Source organism: Scyliorhinus canicula, chromosome 12, assembly GCF_902713615.1.
Source record: "Scyliorhinus canicula chromosome 12, sScyCan1.1, whole genome shotgun sequence".
Classification (NCBI taxonomy): domain Eukaryota; kingdom Metazoa; phylum Chordata; class Chondrichthyes; order Carcharhiniformes; family Scyliorhinidae; genus Scyliorhinus; species Scyliorhinus canicula.
The window spans coordinates 108,639,889-108,661,962 of record NC_052157.1 but is presented as its reverse complement, the minus strand read 5'-3'; the positions used below and the strand labels follow the sequence as shown (position 1 = coordinate 108,661,962).

Genomic DNA, 22,074 nt, shown 5'->3' with positions numbered 1-22,074 from the left:
CTACACTTCTTTGGACTGTGGGAGGAAACCGGAGCTTCTGGAGGAAATCAATGCATAGACGGTGAGACATTCCAAACTCCACACTGACAGTGACCCAAGGCTGAAATCGAACCCAGGTCCCTGGGGCGGTGAGGCAACAGTGTCACCGTGCTGCCCAGTGTTATATAGTATTCATTTTACACAGTGACAGACCTGTATCCATCATTACTGTACTCCAGTGTCATATAGTGACAACATGTAGCTGCCAGTACAATAACCCAACATAATGTATATAATGTATAGATGTATATATAAAAATAATGTCTGGAATTCTCAAGCCGTTAGATTCTCTTTTCCTGCCAGCAGAGCAACCTCGCCCACGGATTTCCCAGTGGTGTGGGGTGCTTTCAATGGGGAACTCCATTGACAAGTGGTGGGAATAGAGAATCCTGCTGCCAGCGAAGTGCACGCCACCTACAAACATGCGGCTGGGATACCGGAGAATCCAGCCCATTATATATGTATATATTAGTGACTGTGTTAAAATATTTACAAAGCTAACAATCCTTTCTTCAGATTTTTAAAATCATCGCTTAGTAAACCATCCACCCCAATTAGCTTCAGATGAAATTAGTTGTTTGGTAGCACAGAATTTGAGTATTACTGAAAAAGAGACATGTTGCAAAGCTTTTTGTCCTGCACTCATCAGGATAATTGTCAAATGTATAGGGAACAACAACATGAGATGAGAGTGCTGGCTGGTTGGCAATGGGAATCTGATGGGAAGAAGTGTTGCTAGGATGAATGCACCAGTTAACTGATGACTGACAGTAACTGCCAACCTTTGTTTAAATTGAAACCAGGCAGGTGGTGTCTGATTGGACAAGGACATTACCCCGGGGAATGAACCAGAGAATGGCTGTTGTCCATTTTGTTGAGTTGAGAAAGGTATAATGTTTATACGCGTCTTTTCTGTCCGCAGAGGACCGGACCCTGTGTGTTATTAATATATGTTTTTAGCACGCACAAGTGAGCCACCCTGTGAGACCAACTGATAATCTTAAATTGGGCGTCATCAGTTAACTGATGCACTCTCAATGGCAACACCTCTGCCAATCAGAGTCCATTTGCCAAACAATCCATACTCTCTTCTCCTGTGGTATAAATTGTTGTTCCCTGTATATTTGGTATTCTTGCAAATTGTCCTGATGAGTGCAGGACGAAAAGCTTTGACAACATGTCTTTTTTCAGCAATGCTAAAGATGCATTGTTAACTATCCTGTGTTACTGCTCAGGATTCATTATCCTCTGATTTCCTAGACAAAGTAAACAGGAAAAGTACATTTAGTTCTTTCTTATAATCATCCCAGTTAGTTTTCCCAGGGCATAATTAATCTTTTCCTGCTTGCTATTCCTGTCCTTGATGGATTTCCTCTATGCCCGCAGGAACATGAAGAGATGCACAAAAAAAATGAGAGACACTGAGGGAATTTCATCCTGAATGATAAACTAAATTATTATTGTTGGTTGATAGGACGACACGTTGGCGCAGTGGTTGGCACTGCTGCCTCACAGCTTGGAGGACCAGGTTCAATTCCAGCACCGGGTCACTGTCCATGTGGAGTTTGCATATTTTCCCCGTGTCTGCGTGGGTCTTACCCCCCACGACCCAAAGGTGTGCAGGGTAGGTGGATTGGCAACGCTAAATTGTCCCTTAATTGGAAAAAAAAGAATTGGGTCACTCTAAATTTTTTAAAAAATTATTGTTGGTTGAGAAATGGCTATATGAGGCCATTCGGCCCTCTGAGTCCATGCCGGCTCTCTGCAAGAGTAGTTCAACCAATCCCACCAGCCATAACCCAGCCCTTTGGCTACTTTGGAAAACCACAACTCTACCACATTGTTAGTCAATATGAAATGAAATGAAAATGAAATGAAATTCGCTTATTGTCACAAGTAGGCTTCAAATGAAGTTACTGTGAAAAGCCCCTAGTCGCCACATTCCGGCACCTGTTCGGGGAGGCTGGTACAGGAATTGAACCGTGATGCTGGCCTGCCTTGGTCTGCTTTAAAAGCCAGTGGTTTAGCTGAGTGAGCTAAACCAGCCCCTTCCAGATCTCGCACTCAATTATGTAAAACAAATATTGCTTCATGCCACCTGTGATCCTTTAGTTACTCAACTTAAATCTGTGTCCTCTGATTCTCAACCCTTCCCTCAATGGGAACATTTTCTCCCTATCTACTCCACCCAGACCCCTCGTGATTTTAAACACCTCGACCAAATCTCCTCTCAACTTTCTCTTCTTTGAGAAAGAACAGTCCCGCCACTTCAAATCTATCCTCGCAACTGAAGTGCACCATGCCCGTAACTTGTAATCAAGACGAGGAACCGTGTAGATTTTAAATCCGATAAACCCAGGGATTCTGACACTGATTCTGCAATCACTACTACCAACCTGTCCCGGATCCAAAATTGCAGTCTTAAATCTTTCCGGCACCCTCCCTAAAACATTTACATCCTCCGAAATTCCCAATAGTCCAATGGAGCCTGGTCCCGTGTTTTCATAAAGGATCATCATAATTTCCTTTCTTTTGTACTCCATTTATAAAGCAGATTACTCATTGTTCATACTCTGTATCCCAAAACGGTATTTTCTGAAATAAATCCATTTCCTATGAATCCAATTCATTTGCAATTGAAATAATCAATATCCCCCCCCCCCCGTCCCGTGTCACAGACTGACCGCTTACTAAGATATGGGGCAGGATTCTCGGTCGGTGGGATCCTCCGCTTCGCCGGCAACGCACTCACGCCTGCGGATTTCCCGACTGCATGGGGGTGGCCACAATGGCCGGCTGGCGGGACGGCACGGTAGCAAAGTGGTTAGCACTGTTGCATCACAGTGCCAGGGACCCAGGTTTGATTCTCAGCTTGGGTCACTCACTGTGCGGAATCTGCACGTTCTCGTGTCTGCGTGGGTTTCCTCCATTGTTCCCCATTGTTTCTAGGGATTAGTTTCTAATTCATACCCCAGCAAATTGAGGCTGTATCATCTGGTTCTGCTGTCCTGGACAAGGGGAAGCAGCTAATCTTGCTCCCCATCATCGAGAACTCCGAATCCTGAAGACAGCAGTTACCTGTCAAACATCTCTTTTCCAGCGAGGATGTGGCAGACATGCCAACTCTCGCAGATTTATCCACAGAGATGCAATTTCAATGTAAAACTGATCTGGACAGAGGGCTCCGGATTCTCAGGGTTTTTGCTGTGATGAGTACAGCTATTTTCTGATGCTGTAAATAATGTAGTTGATAATGGCGGGCTGTACACATGCCCGGTGCTCCTGCAATTGCTGTATTCGTGTACTGCCAAGTGCCTTGCTGCATCCTGAAAGTTGCTAAAGCACTTCCCCTTCAACCTACAGACGCTCGGGGTGGGATGTTGAAGGCACGGGGACACCAGTTGAGGCAGGATTTTGGGTTTTGGATCAGGACCCTGATTTCAGGATCAAATGGCGGCCTCGACCCCACATTAGGTGAAAAATAATGGTTTTCCCCAATTTGATTAACCAGTGGCCAAGGAGCCATTCGCACAATCCAACTCAGAATGATGTGCCACCGTCTCATGTTGGAAGGCCAATAGGAGACCCCAGCTCAAAAGGAGTTCAGGTGAAACAGAGTGAGTTAGAGTGTGCACTGACCCTCCAAAAGAGCACCCTACCTAGGTCCACTCCCCCACCCTTTCCCCGTAACCCAGTAATACCACTTAACCTTCTGGACACTAAGGGGCAATTTACCATGACATGTTCACCTAACCTGTACATCTTTGGACTGTGGGAGGAAACCGGACCACCTGGGGGAAACCCACACAGACACGGGGAGAGCGTGCAGACTCCACACAGTCACGCAAAGTTCGGATCGAACCCGGAGCCATGGTGCTGTGAAGCAACAGTGCTAACCAATGTGCTATCGTGCCGTCCTGGCTTCAATGGCTCAACTGTTCTGTATTTCATTATGTGAGTCTGTTTACTGTTGATGCTCAATATTCTTGAATGGTTAAGCCTGGGCATGGACTCAGAGAAAAGAATAAAAAACTGGAGAAAGAGCTGGAAACCAGAGCTGAAGCATGGAGCAGACACTTTAAAGCACTGTAAATAAAATTGGCCGTATACATACAGCAGGATCTTGCGGCCTCCCCACCCCCCTCTCGCCGCCCCTCTCCGCCGGCAGTATTCACTGGTGACACCAAATTCAATGGACCTTTGGCTAGCTCACCACATCCACTGGAACGTGACCTGCAATGGGACCAGAAAGTCCCAGCCATAGAAACTAGTGTCATCTCTCTGTAGCTCCAAGTTATAAAATTGATAGCACTTGAGATCAATGTCAATAATCAACCCCATGGAGTGGGTCCCAGAAAGGAGAGGCGATGCAGCAACGGAAGTGAAAGATTTTTGTGTGACTACAGGCACATGAATATTCGTAAGCACTGTAATGTGCAGACACAATTCTAAAATGTAGATTAAACAATAAACTTAATAACCTTCTTCAATAGCAGTTTCAGTGTCTGGTGCTCATGTGTTATCAGGGATTAGAAGACTGCATGTTTGCCACACAGCAGCAAAAAGCTGAATTGGGCTCGCAACAATAGAGTTAATGCTCAATGCTAATGTCATTAATGATAACCTAGATAGTCATCAATGCAATTTCTGGGATGGATATGCGGAAGAACTGGTGATACGAATAGCAATCACCACTCCACACAGAATTTTGGGATAGAGTAAGGATTCTCCCCAGTGTCTTGGTCAATATCTGTCCCTCAAATACTAAAATAGTTTGTCGGGTCATTACTTCACTGCTGTTTGTGGGATCTTGCTGTGCACAAATTGGTTGCCACATTTTCTCTTTTTAGAAAAAGTATTTTATTAAGGCACTTGTATAAACAACAAACAGAACAAATAAGAGCAGAAGCAAAATTATACCACACAGTAAATAAACAGCACCCACACCCCCCTCATCCCGCCCTGCCTCGCTTGTTTTTACTTCCCCTTTGCCCTCTGCTGACACCTCAATCCTCCTTAAAGAAGTTAATGAACGGCTTCCACCTCTGGCTGAATCCATCAACCAACCCTCTCGAGACGAACTTAATCTTTTCCAACTTCAGGAATTCCGCCAGGTCTCCCATCCACACACCTGCTTTCAGTGGCTCCGAGTCCCTCCACTTCAGCAAAATCCGTCTCCGGGCTTTAAGGTGGGCAAAGGCCAAAACGTTGGCCTCTCTCACTCCCTGGTCTTCAGACACCCCAAATATCGCTACCTCTGGGCTCCGGGCCACCTTTACCCCCAACACTTCAGACATTATGTTGGCGAACCCTTGCCAGAACCCCCTCAGCTTCGGACATGTCCAGAACATGTGGACACGGTTCGCAGACCTCCCCGAGCACCGTCCACACCAATCATCTACTCCTTCAAAGAATCTACCCATCCTTTCCACTGTTGCATGCGCCCTGTGAATTACTTCAAACTGAATAAGGCTGAGCCTTGCACATTTACCCTCCGCAGTGCCTCCTCCCATGTCCTGGCCTTCCCCTGCCCCCCGCCCCCCCCCCCCCAGCTCCTCCTCCCACTACTGTTTCAAATCTCCTATCAGGGCGCCCTCCCAGTCCATCAGCTCCTTGTAAACCTCGGACACCTTCCCCTCCCTTACTCCCTTCCTTGACGGCACCTTATCCTGCAGCCCCAAGGGCAGCAACCCGAGAAAGGACGGCACCTCCCTCCTCACAAAATCCCGGACCTGTAAGTACCTAAAACCGTTCCCCCGGCAGCTCATATTCCTCCTCCAGGTCCTCTGGTTACTACATTTCCAACATTGCAATCGCCTCAAAAAGCATTTCATTGTCTGTTTGCAAATCACTTTGGGACATGCTGAAGCTGTGAAAACTGCTATATTAATGCAGAGTTTCTTTGGAACAGTGGAAATAGAAATTCCCTGAAATGTCCCACCATAACTTTAATTGGAAGATAGTCAAGAAGTCTTGGCAAAGTTCGTCTCGGTGGTCAATTCTTGCAGGTTCCTGACGACCCTCTGCTGAGTAGAGATCACCCTCAGCCTCCTGGTGGAAATCTGACACCCGTAACCTCCCTCATGTCGGCAGGGTTGTGTTGTAAAGTAACGGGTCAGGATTGAAGACTGTGTGATCTTTGACTGATATCCTGTCGTTTCACTGGATCACCTTGAGCACTCGTTTTATGTGTTGTCATAATACAGCTAGTGTCGTGCTCAAAGGCCAACTTTTGGGAATGCTGCATCAGATTGCGGTGGAGTGTGGCTTTGTCCTGGCAGTTCCCCACACAGTGAGTGTCTGATTTCCACATATCATAGTGGACATTGGCTTAGGAGCGGCCGCTCTCTCCTCCCACAAGAAAGAGAAAACGTATAGAACCAGATGTTCCATCAGATAGTTTCACTTCAATTAGGCCCTTTCATTGCTGATGAACAGTCTGGTGGAGGACCCTGACATTGATTAGGCTGGTTTACAATCCTAACATTGAATGGTACTGCCTTGTCCTTTCCTTTTGCACTGTAGGGATTCTATGATTCTATGTCATAATAATAATCTTTATTCGTGTCACAAGTAGGCTTACATTAACACTGCAATGAAGTTACTGCGACAATCTCCTCGTCGCCATATTTTGGTGCCTGTTCGGGTACACAGAGGGAGATTTCAGAATGTCCAATTCACCTCACAAGCACGTCTTTCGGGACTTGTGGGAGGAAACTGGAGCACTCGGAGGAAACCCACGCAGGCACGGGAGAACATGCAGACTCCTTACAGACAGTGACCCAAGCCGTGAATTGAACCTGGGACCCTGGCGCGGTGAAGCAACAGTGCTAACCACTGTGTTACTGTACCACCCATAATTCCATTGATGCATCTCGGGCCTGTAACCCTTGATACTCTTTCCTAACAAATATTTATCAATCTCCGTTTTGTGCTACTGTGCCGCCGTGTTGAGGGCTCAATGCAAATAAATGAAATTTGCTCTGATCCATTTTAATGGCAGTGGGTAATGAGTCACAGTGTCCAATTCTAGAGAGAGAAGACACGTCATTATCATTTAAATCAGGCTCCAGCCAGAAACCCAGGAGTAAAATGAACACAGGAGCTTCGGCTCTCGTAGTGAGCTAACTGATTTTTAAATAACATTCTGTGTGGATCAGGAGGAGTAGAATCATAGAAACGTTACAGGGCAAAAGGAGCCCATTTGGCCCATCAAGTCAGCACTAACCCTGCGAAAGAGAACCCTACCTAGACCCACTCACCCACCCTATCCCCCTAACCCCACCGACCCTTTGGACAATTTAGTGTGGCCAGTCCAATAAACCTGCACATCTTTGGATCCCCTGCTCTTCTTTGTAATGCTGGGAGGAAACCGGAGCAGCCGGAGAAAACCCTACGCAGACACGGGGAGAACGTGCAAACTCCACACCGACCCAAGGCTGGAATTGAACCCAAGTTCCTGCTGCTGTGAGGCAGCAGTGCTCAGCACTATGCCACCACTAGGAATGCTTCCCATCCCCCTTCCATCACCACTTTGGCCTCCCTCCTGCCGATCTCACCCTATCCCTTTAGCCCAGTGATGGGCATCCTTCAGCCCGGGTGCCACATGAGGCCCATCTGGGTTCTGAGTGCGGCCCAAGAGACATTTTGTTGGCCATTGCCCACATGCAGATTGGTCATATTCCGTTGATTTCCATCCTTGTAGTTTTTTTACCTCCGGTATCACTGAAGTGATCCATACATAAAGCGAGGTCAAGTGAAGTGAGGTGAATGCTGATTGCTCACAACATTGACTGTGAGAGCCGTGCGCTCCCTCTGTGTCCAAATATAAATATTTCTTTTGTTTTACCATTTCAAATTGATTACAGTTCTATTAATATGCAAATAATTTAAAACATTTTCTATAACTCTTTATGAAATATTTGGACTGTATTAAATGTACTTAATCTTATTCTCGGGGTCATGGTTAGTGAACAATCTTGCGGCCCACTGCGATGAAGGAGGGTCACTCATTTGGCCCACTCACTAGCCCAGGTTGTCCATCACTGCTTTAACCCCTTTTCCCCCCAACTCCCCACCTGCAACCAGCTCAAACAGAATGTACTCGCTTTGTCATCTTAGAAACCTCAATTTAATTTCCACCTGGAAAACAAATAAATGTCACTTACAGATAACAGTTCTACAGGCCGACACAAGGGGGAGCTGCAACACCAACCCACAGGTTAGACAGCGTGTGACGAATTCATAGTGCACTGATCTCCCTTTGCAGTTGTCAAAAGATCTAGCTTGAGCAGGCCCCTGAGGAGATTTTACAGCATGTTTACCAGCTGCAGTTTCAGGTCTGGATGAGAAAGCTTTAGGCTCCAAGTCCACTCGATAGACTTGAGCACAAAATCTGACACTCTGGCGCAGCACTGATGGAGTGCTGCACGGTCGGAAGTGCCGTCCTTCAGATGCGATTTTAGCTCCGAGGCACTGTCAGGTTCTCGTAAAAGATCCCGTGGCGCTATTACAAAGAAGAGCAAGGGAGTCCACCTCTATATCTTGGACAATATTTATCCCAACCACCATGGCTGTAGTAGATCATTGAGTGAACTCTCTCATTAAAGTTTTTGGGATCTTGCTGTACACAAATTGACCATCCCGTTTTCTGCAGTGATTGGGCTTCCAGAGATCTTTCTTTCCTCATTGGCTGCAGAGTGCTTTGAGGGCGGCGGCTTGAGATCATGGAAGGCCCTGTGTAAACGCAAGTCTTTCCTTCTCGACGTCCTTCCCCCTGCTTGTTCTCCCAGTCCTTTGACCAGCTGGGTGTGACTGTAGAATTTGTCCCCTTTGCAGACGTGCTGATGTTTGAGACAGAGGACCTGGTCCTGAGGAAAAACGAGAAGAACTTTGTGCTGTGCCTGCTGGAGGTGGCCAGGAGAGCCTCCAAGTTCGGAATGTTGGCCCCGGTCCTCATTCAGCTGGAGGAAGAGATCGAGGAAGAGATCCGGGTGGAGATGGACCTACCACCGGAGACCATCCCTCCGAAACCCAAGCCACAGAAGGAGCTGTGTGATTTCAAAAACTTGGATGAAATGGTGAGTATGCCCGAGGTTGTAATCTCCAACGGTCCGACACAAATCACACTGAACCAGCATGAGCTCTTCACAGTAACTCACGGGAGGCCATTCAGCTCATTGTACCTGTACTAACTCTGTGAAAGAACTAGCCAATCAGTGCCCTCCCCCACCCCATAACCTTGCAAATGTTTTCTTTTCTGGTCTGTTTTCACTTCCCTTTTTTTCCAAAAAAAAGCAATCTTATTTTTGACTCGGCCCCCATCTGTCCATCCAACATATTCCAGATCACTACAACTTGCTGCATGAAAAGGATTCTCTGAATTTTCCACTTGTTTTCTTTTTGCTGACTCCTTCGGAGCTGTTTGGGAAATGGTTCACAGGATTGGGCCCAGGGACAAAGGACTTTAGTTACCTGGATAGATTGGAGAAATTGGGATTGTTCTGCTTGGAGAAGAGAAGGTTATGAGGATATTTTGATCGAGGTGATCAAAATCACGAGAGGTTAGGATCTGGAGGAGACCGTGGGAGAGGCAGATTCAGTTGTGGCATGCCGAAACCACTGAAATTGTATCCCTAACATGACACATCCGTTATAAAACTGTACACCTAATATGACACAGCATCTGTGAAACTGTATCCCTTACAGCATAATCTGTGAAACTGTAGGCAGCAAGGTGGTGCAGTGGTTAGTGGTTACCCTGTTGCCTCAGGGCACTGAGGTCCCGGGTTCGATCCCGGCCCTGGGTCACTGTCCGTGTGGAGTTTGCACATTCACCCCGTGTTTGCCTGGATCTCACGCCTACAAACCAAAAGGCTAGGTGGACTGGCCACGCTAAATTGCTGCTTAATTGAAAAAAATAAATTAAGTACTCTAAATTTATATTTTAAAAATCTGTGAAACTGTATCCCTAACATGACACAGCCACTGTGAAATTGTATCCATAACATGACACAGCCACTGTGAAATTGTATCCCGAACATGACACAACATCTGTGAAACTGTATCCATAACATGACACAGCCGCTGTGAAATTGTATCCATAACATGACACAGCCACTGTGAAATTGTATCCCTAACATGACACAGCCACTGTGAAATTGTATCCCTAACATGTTAATTGGGTGGTTAGAACCACACTGAGCCAAGTGCACTGTCGTGCTTGGGGGTTGGTTAGCTCAGTTTGTGGAGCGACACCAATTCCCCATTGTATCCCTAACATGACACAGCCACTGTGAAATTGTATCCCTAACATGACACAGCATCTGTGAAACTGTATCCCTAACATGACACAGCATCTGTGAAACTGTATCCCTAACATGACACAGCCGCTGTGAAATTGTATCCCTAACATGACACAACATCTGTGAAACTGTATCCATAACATAACACAGCATCTGTGAAACTGTATCCATAACATAACACAGGCGCTGTGAAATTGTATCCCTAACATGACACAGCATCTGTGAAACTGCATCCCGAACATGACAGTCACTGTACAACTGTGTCCCTAACATGACAAACCATCTTTAGAACTGTATCCCTAACCCTAACATGATACAGCATCTGTGGAACTCTGTTTCTAACATGAAGCAGAAGCTGAGCTACTTGGCCCCAGCACCAGTTTATAGCTGTGGAACTGTACCTCTGTGTGAGCCTACAGATTTCAGAGAAAGAACTTAAGGTACCCCCGGAGTCATTCGGATTTGGATCTTGTTTGAAAGTGTTCAATAGTTTCAGCTGGGGACTAATAAGAATATTTTGGGTTGATTCATATACCAGCAATATTTCCTTCACTAAACTGTTTTTAACCTGTGCGTGACCCAGTTATTGCATTGCATAGTCCCTTTAAAACTGCTGCATAGCCGCACATGCACACACCTTCGAAAGAGCACTTTTTGTGTAGGGCCTGTTAGTCTCCTCTGCGCTATCTGCTGGCCTGTTGCAGACCCTGAGCCCATGCAGCTTAAAGGAGGGCGGCATGATGGCACATTGGTTAGCGCTGCTGCCTCATAGCGCCAGGGACCAGGGTTCAATTCCGGCCTTGGGTGAATGTTTATGTGGAGTTTTCACGTTCTCCCCGTGTCTGCATGGGTTTCCTCCGGGTGCTCAGGTTTCATCCCACAGTCCAAAGTTGTGCAGGTTAGGTGGATTGTCCATGCTAAATTGCCCCATAGTGTCCAAAGATGTGCAGGTTAGGTGGATTGTCCATGCTAAATTGCCCCATAGTATCCAAAGTTGTGCAGGTTAGGTGGGGTTGTGGGGTTACGGGGATAGGGCGGGGCAGTGGACCTTGGTCGGGGGCTCTTTCAGAGGGTTGATGCAGACCCAATGGGTTGAATGGCCTCCTTCTGTACTGTAGGAATTCAGTGGAGGTTGGAATCTACTCTTGACCTGCTGCAGCGAAGGTGGTGGTTGGAACTTATGGGTAATAGCGAGCCCCAGGGATCTGTGCTCAAACTTTTCTCTTTTTCCATTCATATAAAGAAGATGCACATTGGCACAAGACCAATTTTACTGAACTGCACTATTAGATGTTGAGCATAGCAAACGGTTAGGAATAATGCAGGATGATAGACATAGACATAGAACAGTACAGCACACAACAGGCCCTTCGGCCCTCGATGTTGTGCCGAGCAATGATTACCCTACTCAAACCCACGTATCCACCCTATACCCGTAACCCAACAACCCCCCCCCCCCTTAACCTTACTTTTTAGGACACTACGGGCAATTTAGCATGGCCAATCCACCTAACCCGCACATCTTTGGACTGTGGGAGGAAACCGGAGCACCCGGAGGAAACCCACGCACACACGGGGAGGATGTGCAGACTCCGCACAGACAGTGACCCAGCCGGGAATCGAACCTGGGACCCTGGAGCTGTGAAGCATTTATGCTAACCACTATGCTACCCTGCTGCCCAATATATCAATGCCCAATGATATGGGCAGAATGGACATATGGGGGCAGGCTCAGTTTAAAGCAGGCAATTGTCAGGTAGCGCATTGAGAACCATGTAGGAGAGTTTACCTGGTATAAGGTTCTTTACTGAATGTAGCAACAAAGATCAGTCGAGAAATCTTTAAAGGTAAAAAGGCAAATAATTTCGGGAATTTATACGTCAAGTGTTTAAAAGACAAAGATATAATGCTGAACACCTGAGGCCAAAATTGGAGCAGTTCCGCAGTTCTGGGCAACCCGATATATTGGAGCCACAGAGAGACTCCTGTAGGTAGAGCTGAAGTAAAAGAACGGAGGAACATAGGAATAGGAAGAGGCCATTCTGCCCCTTCGGTCGGTTCCGTCATTCAGTTGGATGATGGCTGATATTAACTCCATTGATGCACCTCAGGCCTGTAACCCTTGATACTCTTTCCTAACAAACATTTCTCAATCTCAGTCTTATGGGCCTCACGGTAGCATGGTGGTTAGCATCAATGCTTCACAGCTCCAGGGTCCCAGGTTCGATTCCCGGCTGGGTCACTGTCTGTGTGGAGTCTGCACGTCCTCCCCGTGTGTGCGTGGGTTTCCTCCGGGTGCTTCGGTTTCCTCCCACAGTCCAAAGATGTGTGGGTTAGGTGGATTGGCCATGCTAAATTGCCCGTAGTGTAAGGTTAATGGGGGGATTGTTGGGTTACGTGGGTTTGAGTAGGGTGATCATTGCTCGGCACAACATCGAGGGCCGAAGGGCCTGTTCTGTGCTGTACTGTTCTATGTTCAGTTTTGAAATTTTCAATTGATCTCCGGCCCCAGCAGCTTTTTGTGAGAGAGAGTTCAGAATTTCCACGACCTTTTTGTGTTTTGCTGACATTATCCTTCAACAGTCGAGCTCTAATTTTAAGGTTATGAACCTTTGTTCTGATCCACCTGACCATTCTCCAGCGCATCCTACTGCTCGAATGCTGACTTGCATCAAGTCCCATTGCCCTTGTGCTCATCGACCTACATTGGATTCTGGTTCCCACAAGTGTTTTTGTCCTTGTATTTAAATGCATCCACCACCTACTGTGCTCTCTATTCCTGTAACCTCCTTCAACCCTATAAACCTCCTCCTGACCTCTCCATTCCACCAGCCTGTGGCCATATTCTCCACCTCTTGACCCTGTCAAGTGCTACTGTACCATCAGTCAACAATGTCTTACTCTTTGGAATGTCCCCACCTTCTCACTTCTCTTTCCCTCTTAAATACCCTCCCTAAAAACAAAATATTTGACTCAACCTTTCATCGTCTTTCCCAATCTCTCCTTCTTTGGCTTAGTATTGTTTTGTCTTTATTCTTTCATGGAATGTGGGCATCACTGGCAATGGCAGCCTTTGTAGCTTATCCCTAATGCCCTTGAATTGAGGGGCTTGCCAGGCCATTTCAGAGGGTCCATTAAAGGTTGACCATATTGTTGTGGATCTGGAGTCACATGTAGGCCAGATCAGGTAAGGACAGCAGATTTCCTTCTCTAAAGGATATTAGTGAACCAGATGGGTTTTTACAACAATTGATGATTGTTGTCATGGTTACCATTGTTGAGACTAGCTTTATATTCCAGATTTATTCTTAATGTTAATTATGGTGGGATTCAAACCCCATTGTGAGTATTCGCTTGGGCCTCTGGATTACTAGACAAGTGACATGACCACTGTGCCATCGTTTCCTCATAAATGATTGGGATGTTTATTTTCTTTATTAACGACACTGAGGTGAATTTTTCACCTCCCCAGTGTGTTCCTTGGTGGCGTGCCGTCACCAGCAGCGGGATTCTCCATTCTCGCTCCCAGCCAATGGGATTTTGCATTGTGGCCACGCTACACCACCGGGAAACCCACAGGCGGGAGTGCGCTGCCGGCAGAACAGAGAATCCTGCAGCGGACAATTCACACCACTATGTAAATGCTACAAACTCCTGTTGGGAGCTCGGCTGATCCTTCAGTGTAATATTGAGCTAGTTATACACTGATAAAGATGTCTTTGGAATCTAAGGCCTGTTCAGGTGGATATTAAGAGAGCCATTGGCAACATTTCCCAAATAATTTTTCAATATGACCCATCATTTTGTTTAAATTTAGAGTACCCAATTCATTTTTTTCCAATTAAGGGGCAATTTAGCGTGTTCAATCCACCTACCTTGCACATCTTTGGATTGTGGGGGCGAAACTCACGTAAACGTGGGGAGAATGTGCAAACTCCACACGGACAGTGACCCAGAGCCGAGATCGAACCTGGGACCTCGGCACCGTGAGACTGCAGTGCTACCACTGCCCCACCGTGCTGCCCTAATATGACCCATCTTAATGCTTGAGAATTATTGTGGCCTCAGACACCATCTAAAACAAAACAACAACACTGTGGCATTCAGTATTTCATGACTAAATATTACATATTAAAGATAAACCTATAAAACATGATGTGTATATAAAAATCAGTGTACTCTGTAAAAACATTAATTTATGTACCTATTGGGTCTGATGAGACCCTGATGAGACCCATGGGCATGCAAGTTATGGCACAATTTCTCAAAATCTGGCTGTGTGGTTGGTGATGCACATCTAGGGCAAACTTTTTCTGATGACAGGCTTTCCCACCCTCTCTGTGACTGAGGCAGACCTTTTCTATGGTGTGGAGATGCGGGCGTTAGACTGGGGTGGAGAGAGTAAGTCTTACAACACCAGGTTAAAGTCCAACAGGTTTGTTTTGAATCACCTGAGGAAGGAGCAGTGCTTCGAAAGCTAGTGATTCGAAACAAACCTGTTGGACTTTAACCTGGTATTGTGAGACTTATTACTGTTCCATGGTGCTCTTGAAGTTCCAGTAGAGTTATGGTCTACATAAACCGTAATTTCTGAACACTGTCTCTTTTTTTAAACATAATCTGGAATTTCCAAAAGCCAAGGATTTTGTACTTGAGGTTCCTCGCAATGGAAATTCTCTATCTCTGAGATGGATTTCAAATTATAACAGGGATGCGGTCTTGAACTTGAGAGAGAAGGGATGAGAGATAGTGTCACTGCTCCATTAGCAGATTTCTTCTGGACTGTTTCTTTTGCAGCTTGGGTGTTCTAATAAAAGCCATTTCAAAAACTTTTTTTTCTGGTCACATGATCTCTCCCCATAATAATTAGAGTGGCTAAGGTAAATATTGGTCCTTTAGGGGATGAGAAGGGAGTTTTAATAATGGGAGAAGAGGAAATGGCTGAGGAACTGAACAGGTTTTCTGGGTCGGTCTTCACAGTGGAAGACACAAATAACGGGCGGAATTCTCCGCTCCCGCGATAAATCGGGAAGGCCGTTGTGAACTCGGCCGAGTTTCACGGTGGCCTCGGAGGCTGCTCCTCTCACCTTATTCACCCCCACCCGGGGGGCTAGGAGCGGCGCTCCGTAACTCTCGGCCGCCGGGCTTTGATGCTTGCGTCAAGGCGGCGCGCTGCGAATGATGCGACGGCGGCGCCTAAGTGACGTCAGCAGCGCATGCGCAGGTTGGGCGGCTCCAACCCGTGCATGCCCAACTGATGTCACAACGGCTGACGGCTCAAGCCCGCGCATGCGCGGTTGCCGTCTTCCCCTCCGCTGCCCCGCAAGACATGGCGGCTTGATCTTACGGGGTGGCGGAGGGGAAAGAGTGCGTCGCTGTGAGATGCCAGCCCGACGATCGGCGGGCACCGATCGCGGGCCATTCCCCTCCCGAGCACGGCCGTGGTGCTCACTCCCCTCTCCGCCCCCCACAAGCCTCAAACTAGCATTTGCCGCCCATGTTCACACGGTAGCGACCAGGTGTGGTTGCCGCCGTCGTGCACCGGTTGGGAACGTCAGGCCGCTCGGCCCATTCGGGCCGGAGAATCGCCTGTCGCCGTGAAAAACGGCGAGAGGTGATTCTTACGAACGGGGGTGGGAGAATCATGGGGGGCGCCAGGGGGGCGTGTCGTGAGTCGCCCGGCCCCCCCACAATTCTCCCACCCGGCGTGGGGAGTCGAGAATTCTGCCCAACATGCCAGTGATTGATAGAAATGAGGCAATGACAGATGAGGACCTTGAGAGGATTGTTATCACTTAGGAGGTAGTGATGGGCAAGCTAATGGGGCTAAAGGTAGACAAGTCTCCTGGCCCTGATGGAATGCATCCCAGAGTGCCAAAAGAGATGGCGAGGGAAATTGCAAATGCACTAGTGATAATTTACCAAAATTCACTAGACTCTGGGGTGGTCCCGGCGGATTGGAAATTAGCGAACGTGACACCACTGTTTAAAAAAGGAGGTAGGCAGAGAGCGGGTAATTATAGGCCAGTGAGTTTAACTTCGGTAGTATGGAAGATGCTGGAATCTATCATCAAGGAAGAAATAGCGAGGCATCTGGATAGAAATTGTCCCATTGGGCAGACGCAGCATAGGTTCATAAAGGGCAGGTCGTGCCTAACCAATTTAGTGAAATTTTTTGAGGACATTACCAGAGAGGTAGATAACGGGGAGCCAATGGATGTGGTATATCTGGATTTCCAGAAAGCCTTTGACAAGTGGTCACACTTGGACACTATCTATCTTAATCATACGTGAGACCATGATCTCATTGAATGGCGGAGCAGGCTCGAGGGGCCAGATGGCCTACTCCTGCTCCTAGTTCGTATGATCTCATTGAATGGCGGAGCAGGCTCGAGGGGCCAGATGGCCTACTCCTGCTCTTAGTTCGTATGTTCTTGTGTTCTTATGTAATTGATTAGCTCATGTCTGGACAGACTGTGTCTATTGTTTATGGATTAGGTGTTTAGTCTCTTCACAACTTTGGACTGGACCATTCCAATGAGATAGGAAAAACATTCTATATGATCATTGTCCCAGTAGACTTTCTGTGTCTGCCTGAAAGGTTGCTGCATAAGAGAAAGATGCATGGCATTAAGGGTAAAGTAGTAGCATGGATAGAGGATTGGTTAATTAATAGAAAGCAAAGGGTGGGGATTAATGGGTGTTTCTCTGATTGGCAATCAGTAGCTAGTGGTGTCCCTCAGGGATCAGTGTTGGGCCCACAATTGTTCACAATCTACATAGATGATTTGGAGTTGGGGACCAAGTGCAATGTGTCCAAGCTTGCAGATGACACTAAGATGAGTGGTAAAGCAAAAAGTGCAGAGGATATTGGAAGTCTGCAGAGGGATTTGGATAGGTTAAGTGAATGGGCTAGGGTCTGGCAGATGGAATACAATGTTGACAAATGTGAGGTTATCCATTTTGGTAGGAATAACAGCAAACGGGATTATTATTTCAATGATAAAATATTAAAACATGCTGCTGTGCAGAGAGACCTGGGTGTGCTAGTGCATGAGTCGCAAAAAGTTGGTTTACAGGTGCAACAGGTGATAAAGAAGGCAAATGGAATTTTGTCCTTCATTGCTAGAAGATGGAGTTTAAGACTAGGGAGGTTATGCTGCAATTGTATAAGGTCACAATTGTGAGGCCACACCTGGAATATTGTGTTCAGTTTTGGTCTCCTTACTTGAGAAAGGACGTACTGGCACTGGAGGGTAAGCAGGGGAGATTCACTAGGTTAATCCCAGAGCTGAAGGGGTTGGATTACGAGGAGAGGTTGAGTAGACTGGGACTGTACTCATTGGAATTTAGAAGGATGAGGGGGGATCTTATAGAAACATATAAAATTATGAAAGGAATAGATAGGATAGATGCGGGCAGGTTTTTTCCACTGGCGGGTGAAAGCAGAACTAGGGGGCATAGCCTCAAAATAAGGGGAAGTAGATTTAGAACTGAGTTTAGGAGGAACTTCTTCACCCAAAGGGTTGTGAATCTATGGAATTCCTTGCCCAGTGAAGCAGTTGAGGCTCCTTCATTAAATGTTTTTAAGATTAAGATAGATAGTTTTTTGAAGAATAAAGGGATTAAGGGTTATGGTGTTCGGGCCGGAAAGTGGAGCTGAGTCCACAAAAGATCAACCATGATCTCATTGAATGGCGGAGCAGGCTCGAGGGGTCAGATGGCCTAACCCTGCTCCTAGTTCGTATGTTCTTACGTTCTTATGTAATTGATTAGCTCATGTCTGGACAGACTGTGGCTATTGTTTATGGACCAGGTGATTAGTCTCTTCACAACTTTGGACTGGACCATTCCAATGAGATAGGAAGAACATTCTATATGATCATTGCCCCAGTAGACTTTCTGTGTCTGCCTAAAAGGGAAACATTATAGAAATGCAAATAGTAAGAGCCAATACAACTTCAGTTCATATTTAAAAGTAGTTCTTGACATCAGCAGGTGTGAAATTTCACAGGACGTTGCCTTGGCTTACCTTAATTGTAATCCACATTGGAAATTTCCAGAAACTCGTCAACTTGTAATGGCAGAATTCAGGTGACCTGTGACATTCACCTTAAGTCACTGTGTTTGTTTTTTTAAGGTACTTTTGGAACAGATTAATATAGATTTGATCAGCTGATGAAATTAAAGATTAATGTACATGTCACAGCATCCTGACAGAACCAAAAGCACAAAAAAGAGCTTCAACAGCCATTAACAATATTAGTGGGACCTTGGTATCCTGTATTTATAATATATAACAAGGGCTGTAATTGTACTGAAGTAATCCATTGTTTATAAAATGCTTTGGGATGGCCCAAAGACATGATAGCCTATCACTGTGTAAAATATTCAGCTTTTACACTGGAAACACACACCGCAAAGTTGCACAACTGCAACCTACAATTTACTGTCTGTTAAAATCACAGTTTGGGAGGGCTGAGGGATGCTTTTTTATGTGACACATTTTATGGGTGTGACAGGATTGTGAGTGGACTTTTTACCTCAAGCAATTCCTTCTGAATACGGGCGGTGGGAGAATTTCCGTGAAACAGAAAGACCACAAGAATGGCATTTGGAAAGGCCGTTGAGCCCATCAGTTCCATCCTGGCCCCTTCCACCTGCCTCTTTCCTATGAAAGTTAAATTGAGGCTCACTTTGCCCTTTGGCTGTGAAAAGTTGGTGGAATGATTTGACGAAGAGCAGGGGTGCGTCCTGGCTAGCATCAGCAAAACAGATAATCTAATGATTTGCTTCACTTTTTTGTGTGGAAACTTTCCCTGTTAATCTTAACTGCTTGCAGCTCCTACATTGCAACACTAACTGCGCTTCTAAAAGTACCGAAAAGATTTTAAAAGGTTTTGGGACATCTTGCTGTTGTATTTAATGTTACGTTCTGTTTTGTAACCGGGCAGGTACGTCACCTTGTGAGTCGCTGCACCTGTCCTGACCAGTTTCCCATGGTGAAAGTCTCCGAAGGGAAATATAAAGTGGGAGACTCCAACACTTTAATTTTCGTGAGGGTGAGTTTTCGTCTCCCTTATTATTGAAGGCAACCAGTTTGCCCACCTCGACAGATGATATTTTGCCCAGTATTTCAGGCTTGCCCACCACGAGCGAGGAATGTACCAGGACCAAGCCTTTGTGAAACCTACCATTCCTCCACACACACACACCGGTGGGGGAGATGGAGCAACTAACACTATGTCAATCAAAGATTACTGAACATTTAAAGATCAAAAAAACTCTTTCAGGAGTTCATCGTCATCTCTGGACTTAAGAATCATTTATGGCTTGCAAAACCTCTTGTGTTTATTGTGGATTTATCTGGAGAAAGGTTGACTTACAATGTTGGGTTTGATGGAAGGTCTCCTGGGTTATGTACAGTGTTGGCAAGGCTGCAATTCATCGTCCATATGTGGTGGAAGGCTTGCATCTGGGTGGTGTTTCCCGATACAGTTGAGTGGCATTTGAGGCTATGTCAGCGACCAGTTAAGTGTCCGCCATGTTTATTGGGGCAAGAGGCACTTTGGGGCCTGGTTTGCCTTCCTAAAGGACATTTAGTGAATCAGTTGGAATTTTAGGACAATCCAACTTTGATCCTAGTATTATTCTATAATTTATCGAGATTTTAAAACTGAATTCAAATTCTCAAAGTGTTATGGTGGATTGGAATATTCAGGATTATTAATTCAGTAGTGTAATGGCCCAGATCTTTTTGTCTCCGGATGGCCATATCGAAGCGATACCCCTCGGACGTCCCCATGCACTGACTACACAGGGGTTGTCCAGGAGGTTTGGAATGAGGAGCTTGGCGTTGAGGAATGGTTGAAGACTCTGGGTCTGTACTCATAGGAGTTTAGAAGGATGAGGGGGAATTTTATTGAAACGTACAGGATGCTGCGAGGCCTGGACAGAGTGGACTTGGAGAGGTCGTTTCCACTTGTAGGAAACACTAGAACCAGAGTACACCATCTCAGACAAAAGGGACGATCCTTTAAAACAGAGATGAGGAGGAATTTATTCAGCCAGAGGGTGGGGAATCTGTGGAACTCTTTGCCGCAGAAGGCTGTGGAGGCCAAATCACTGAGTGTCTTTAAGACAGAGAAAGATAGGTTCTTGATTAATAACGGGATCAGGGGCAGCAAGGTGGCGCAGTGGTAGCACTGCTGCCTCACGGCGCCGAGGTCCCAGGTTCGATCCCGGCTCTGGGTGACTGTCTGTGTGGAGTTTGCACATTCCCCCCGTGTTTGCGTGGGTTTCGCCCCCACCACCCTAAGATGTGCAGGCTCGGTGGGTGGACCATGCTAAATTGCCCCTTTAATTGGAAAAAAATAATTGGGTACTCTAAATAAAAAAAAAAAAAACGGGATCAGGGGTTATGGGGAGAAGGCAGGAGAATGGGGATGAGAAAAATAACAGCCATGATTGAATGGCGGAGCAGACTCGATTGGCCCAGTGGCCTAATTCTGCTCCTATGTCTTATAGTCTTATGGACTTCCGATGAGACACCATTATGTTCACCTCTATAAACAAATTTTAGTCGGTATTTCAGCTTGATTCTCTCTCCCCACCACTAGAGAGGTATAAAAGCACCAAGCCTTTGTGAAATCTACAAAACTCCTGAGTGGAAGTCGGAGACTTCAGACGGTTCCCACTGAGGGAAAGTAGAAGTAAAGTCGCCATAGTCTCAGATGACCTTAGGCTGCTTTCTCCTTAGAAGCGGAGAGCTGACTGGTGGTGATTTAACCTGGGGGTCACCACACCTCAGGCGAGGGGCAAGGTTGGAAGGATTAAAACCTGTTCACTATACTAATGATCCACCAACTCTCCGCTGGACTCTCCTGCCGACAGCCCCCTGACCACCTAACTCCCTCTTCCCACACCCTACTTACCACTCAGAAACCTTGACTACCCTCCAGGACCCCAGACTAACCGCCCACCCGGATTACACCCCCAACCATCCGACTAGCATACCAATTTCCCCCCCCCCAACCCTAGCCACTGCCCAACCCACCAACTACCACCCCATCTCATGCACCCTAAATACCCTCTGCACCCCTTGACACCCCCAAATCCCTATCTATCCCCCACAACCCAGCCCTCATTACCGCTAACCTACACCCCCAACTACCCTTCATGCCCTGACTATCCTCCCGACCCCTTAGTTACCCCCCTCCGAATGCCTCTCCACCCCCCTGACTACTTCACAAGCCCCCCACCCTTCAACTATCCTCCATATGCCCTGACTACCCTCCCGGTCACCAATTGCCCCCTACTATTCCAGCCCTGACTACCGCCAACCCGCACCCCTCCATTACCCTCTGCATCCTTTGACATTGATTACCACTCCTCGGACTTGCCGACCACCGTTGGATCTCAGAACTGCTAGAGCCTCTGCTTTGAAACTCTGATCCTTGTTTTCAAACCCCTTGGACGGGGTTCTCTGACACTCCGCGCCGGAATCGCTCCCGTCGCGGCGGCGGAGAATAGCCGTTCACACCGGAAATCTGGCACGACAGCGCTTCCGTGATTCTCCGCGGACCCGCCAGTCCCGCGCACAAGGTCGACACGGCGCCGGTCGGGGGCCGTTGAAAGAGCCCCCCAGCAGCGAGTCTCCGCGGTCAACCGGCCGAACTCCCGACGGCGTAGTTTAAATGTGGTGTCACCCGGCGGCAGCTGGGACCCGCGG

At 46.8% G+C, this 22,074-nt stretch overlaps 1 protein-coding gene across 1 annotated transcript in view; it reads left to right on the top strand.

Moving 5' to 3' along the window:
* LOC119974889 (GAS2-like protein 2A) overlaps window positions 1–22,074 on the top strand; it is a 75,940-nt gene that overhangs the window by 23,712 nt on the left and 30,154 nt on the right. Inside the window, exons 2-3 of the mRNA XM_038814224.1 lie at window positions 8,878–9,119; window positions 19,298–19,405. Coding sequence (XP_038670152.1) covers window positions 8,878–9,119; window positions 19,298–19,405 — 350 coding nt within the window. The remainder of the gene's footprint in view (window positions 1–8,877; window positions 9,120–19,297; window positions 19,406–22,074) is intronic.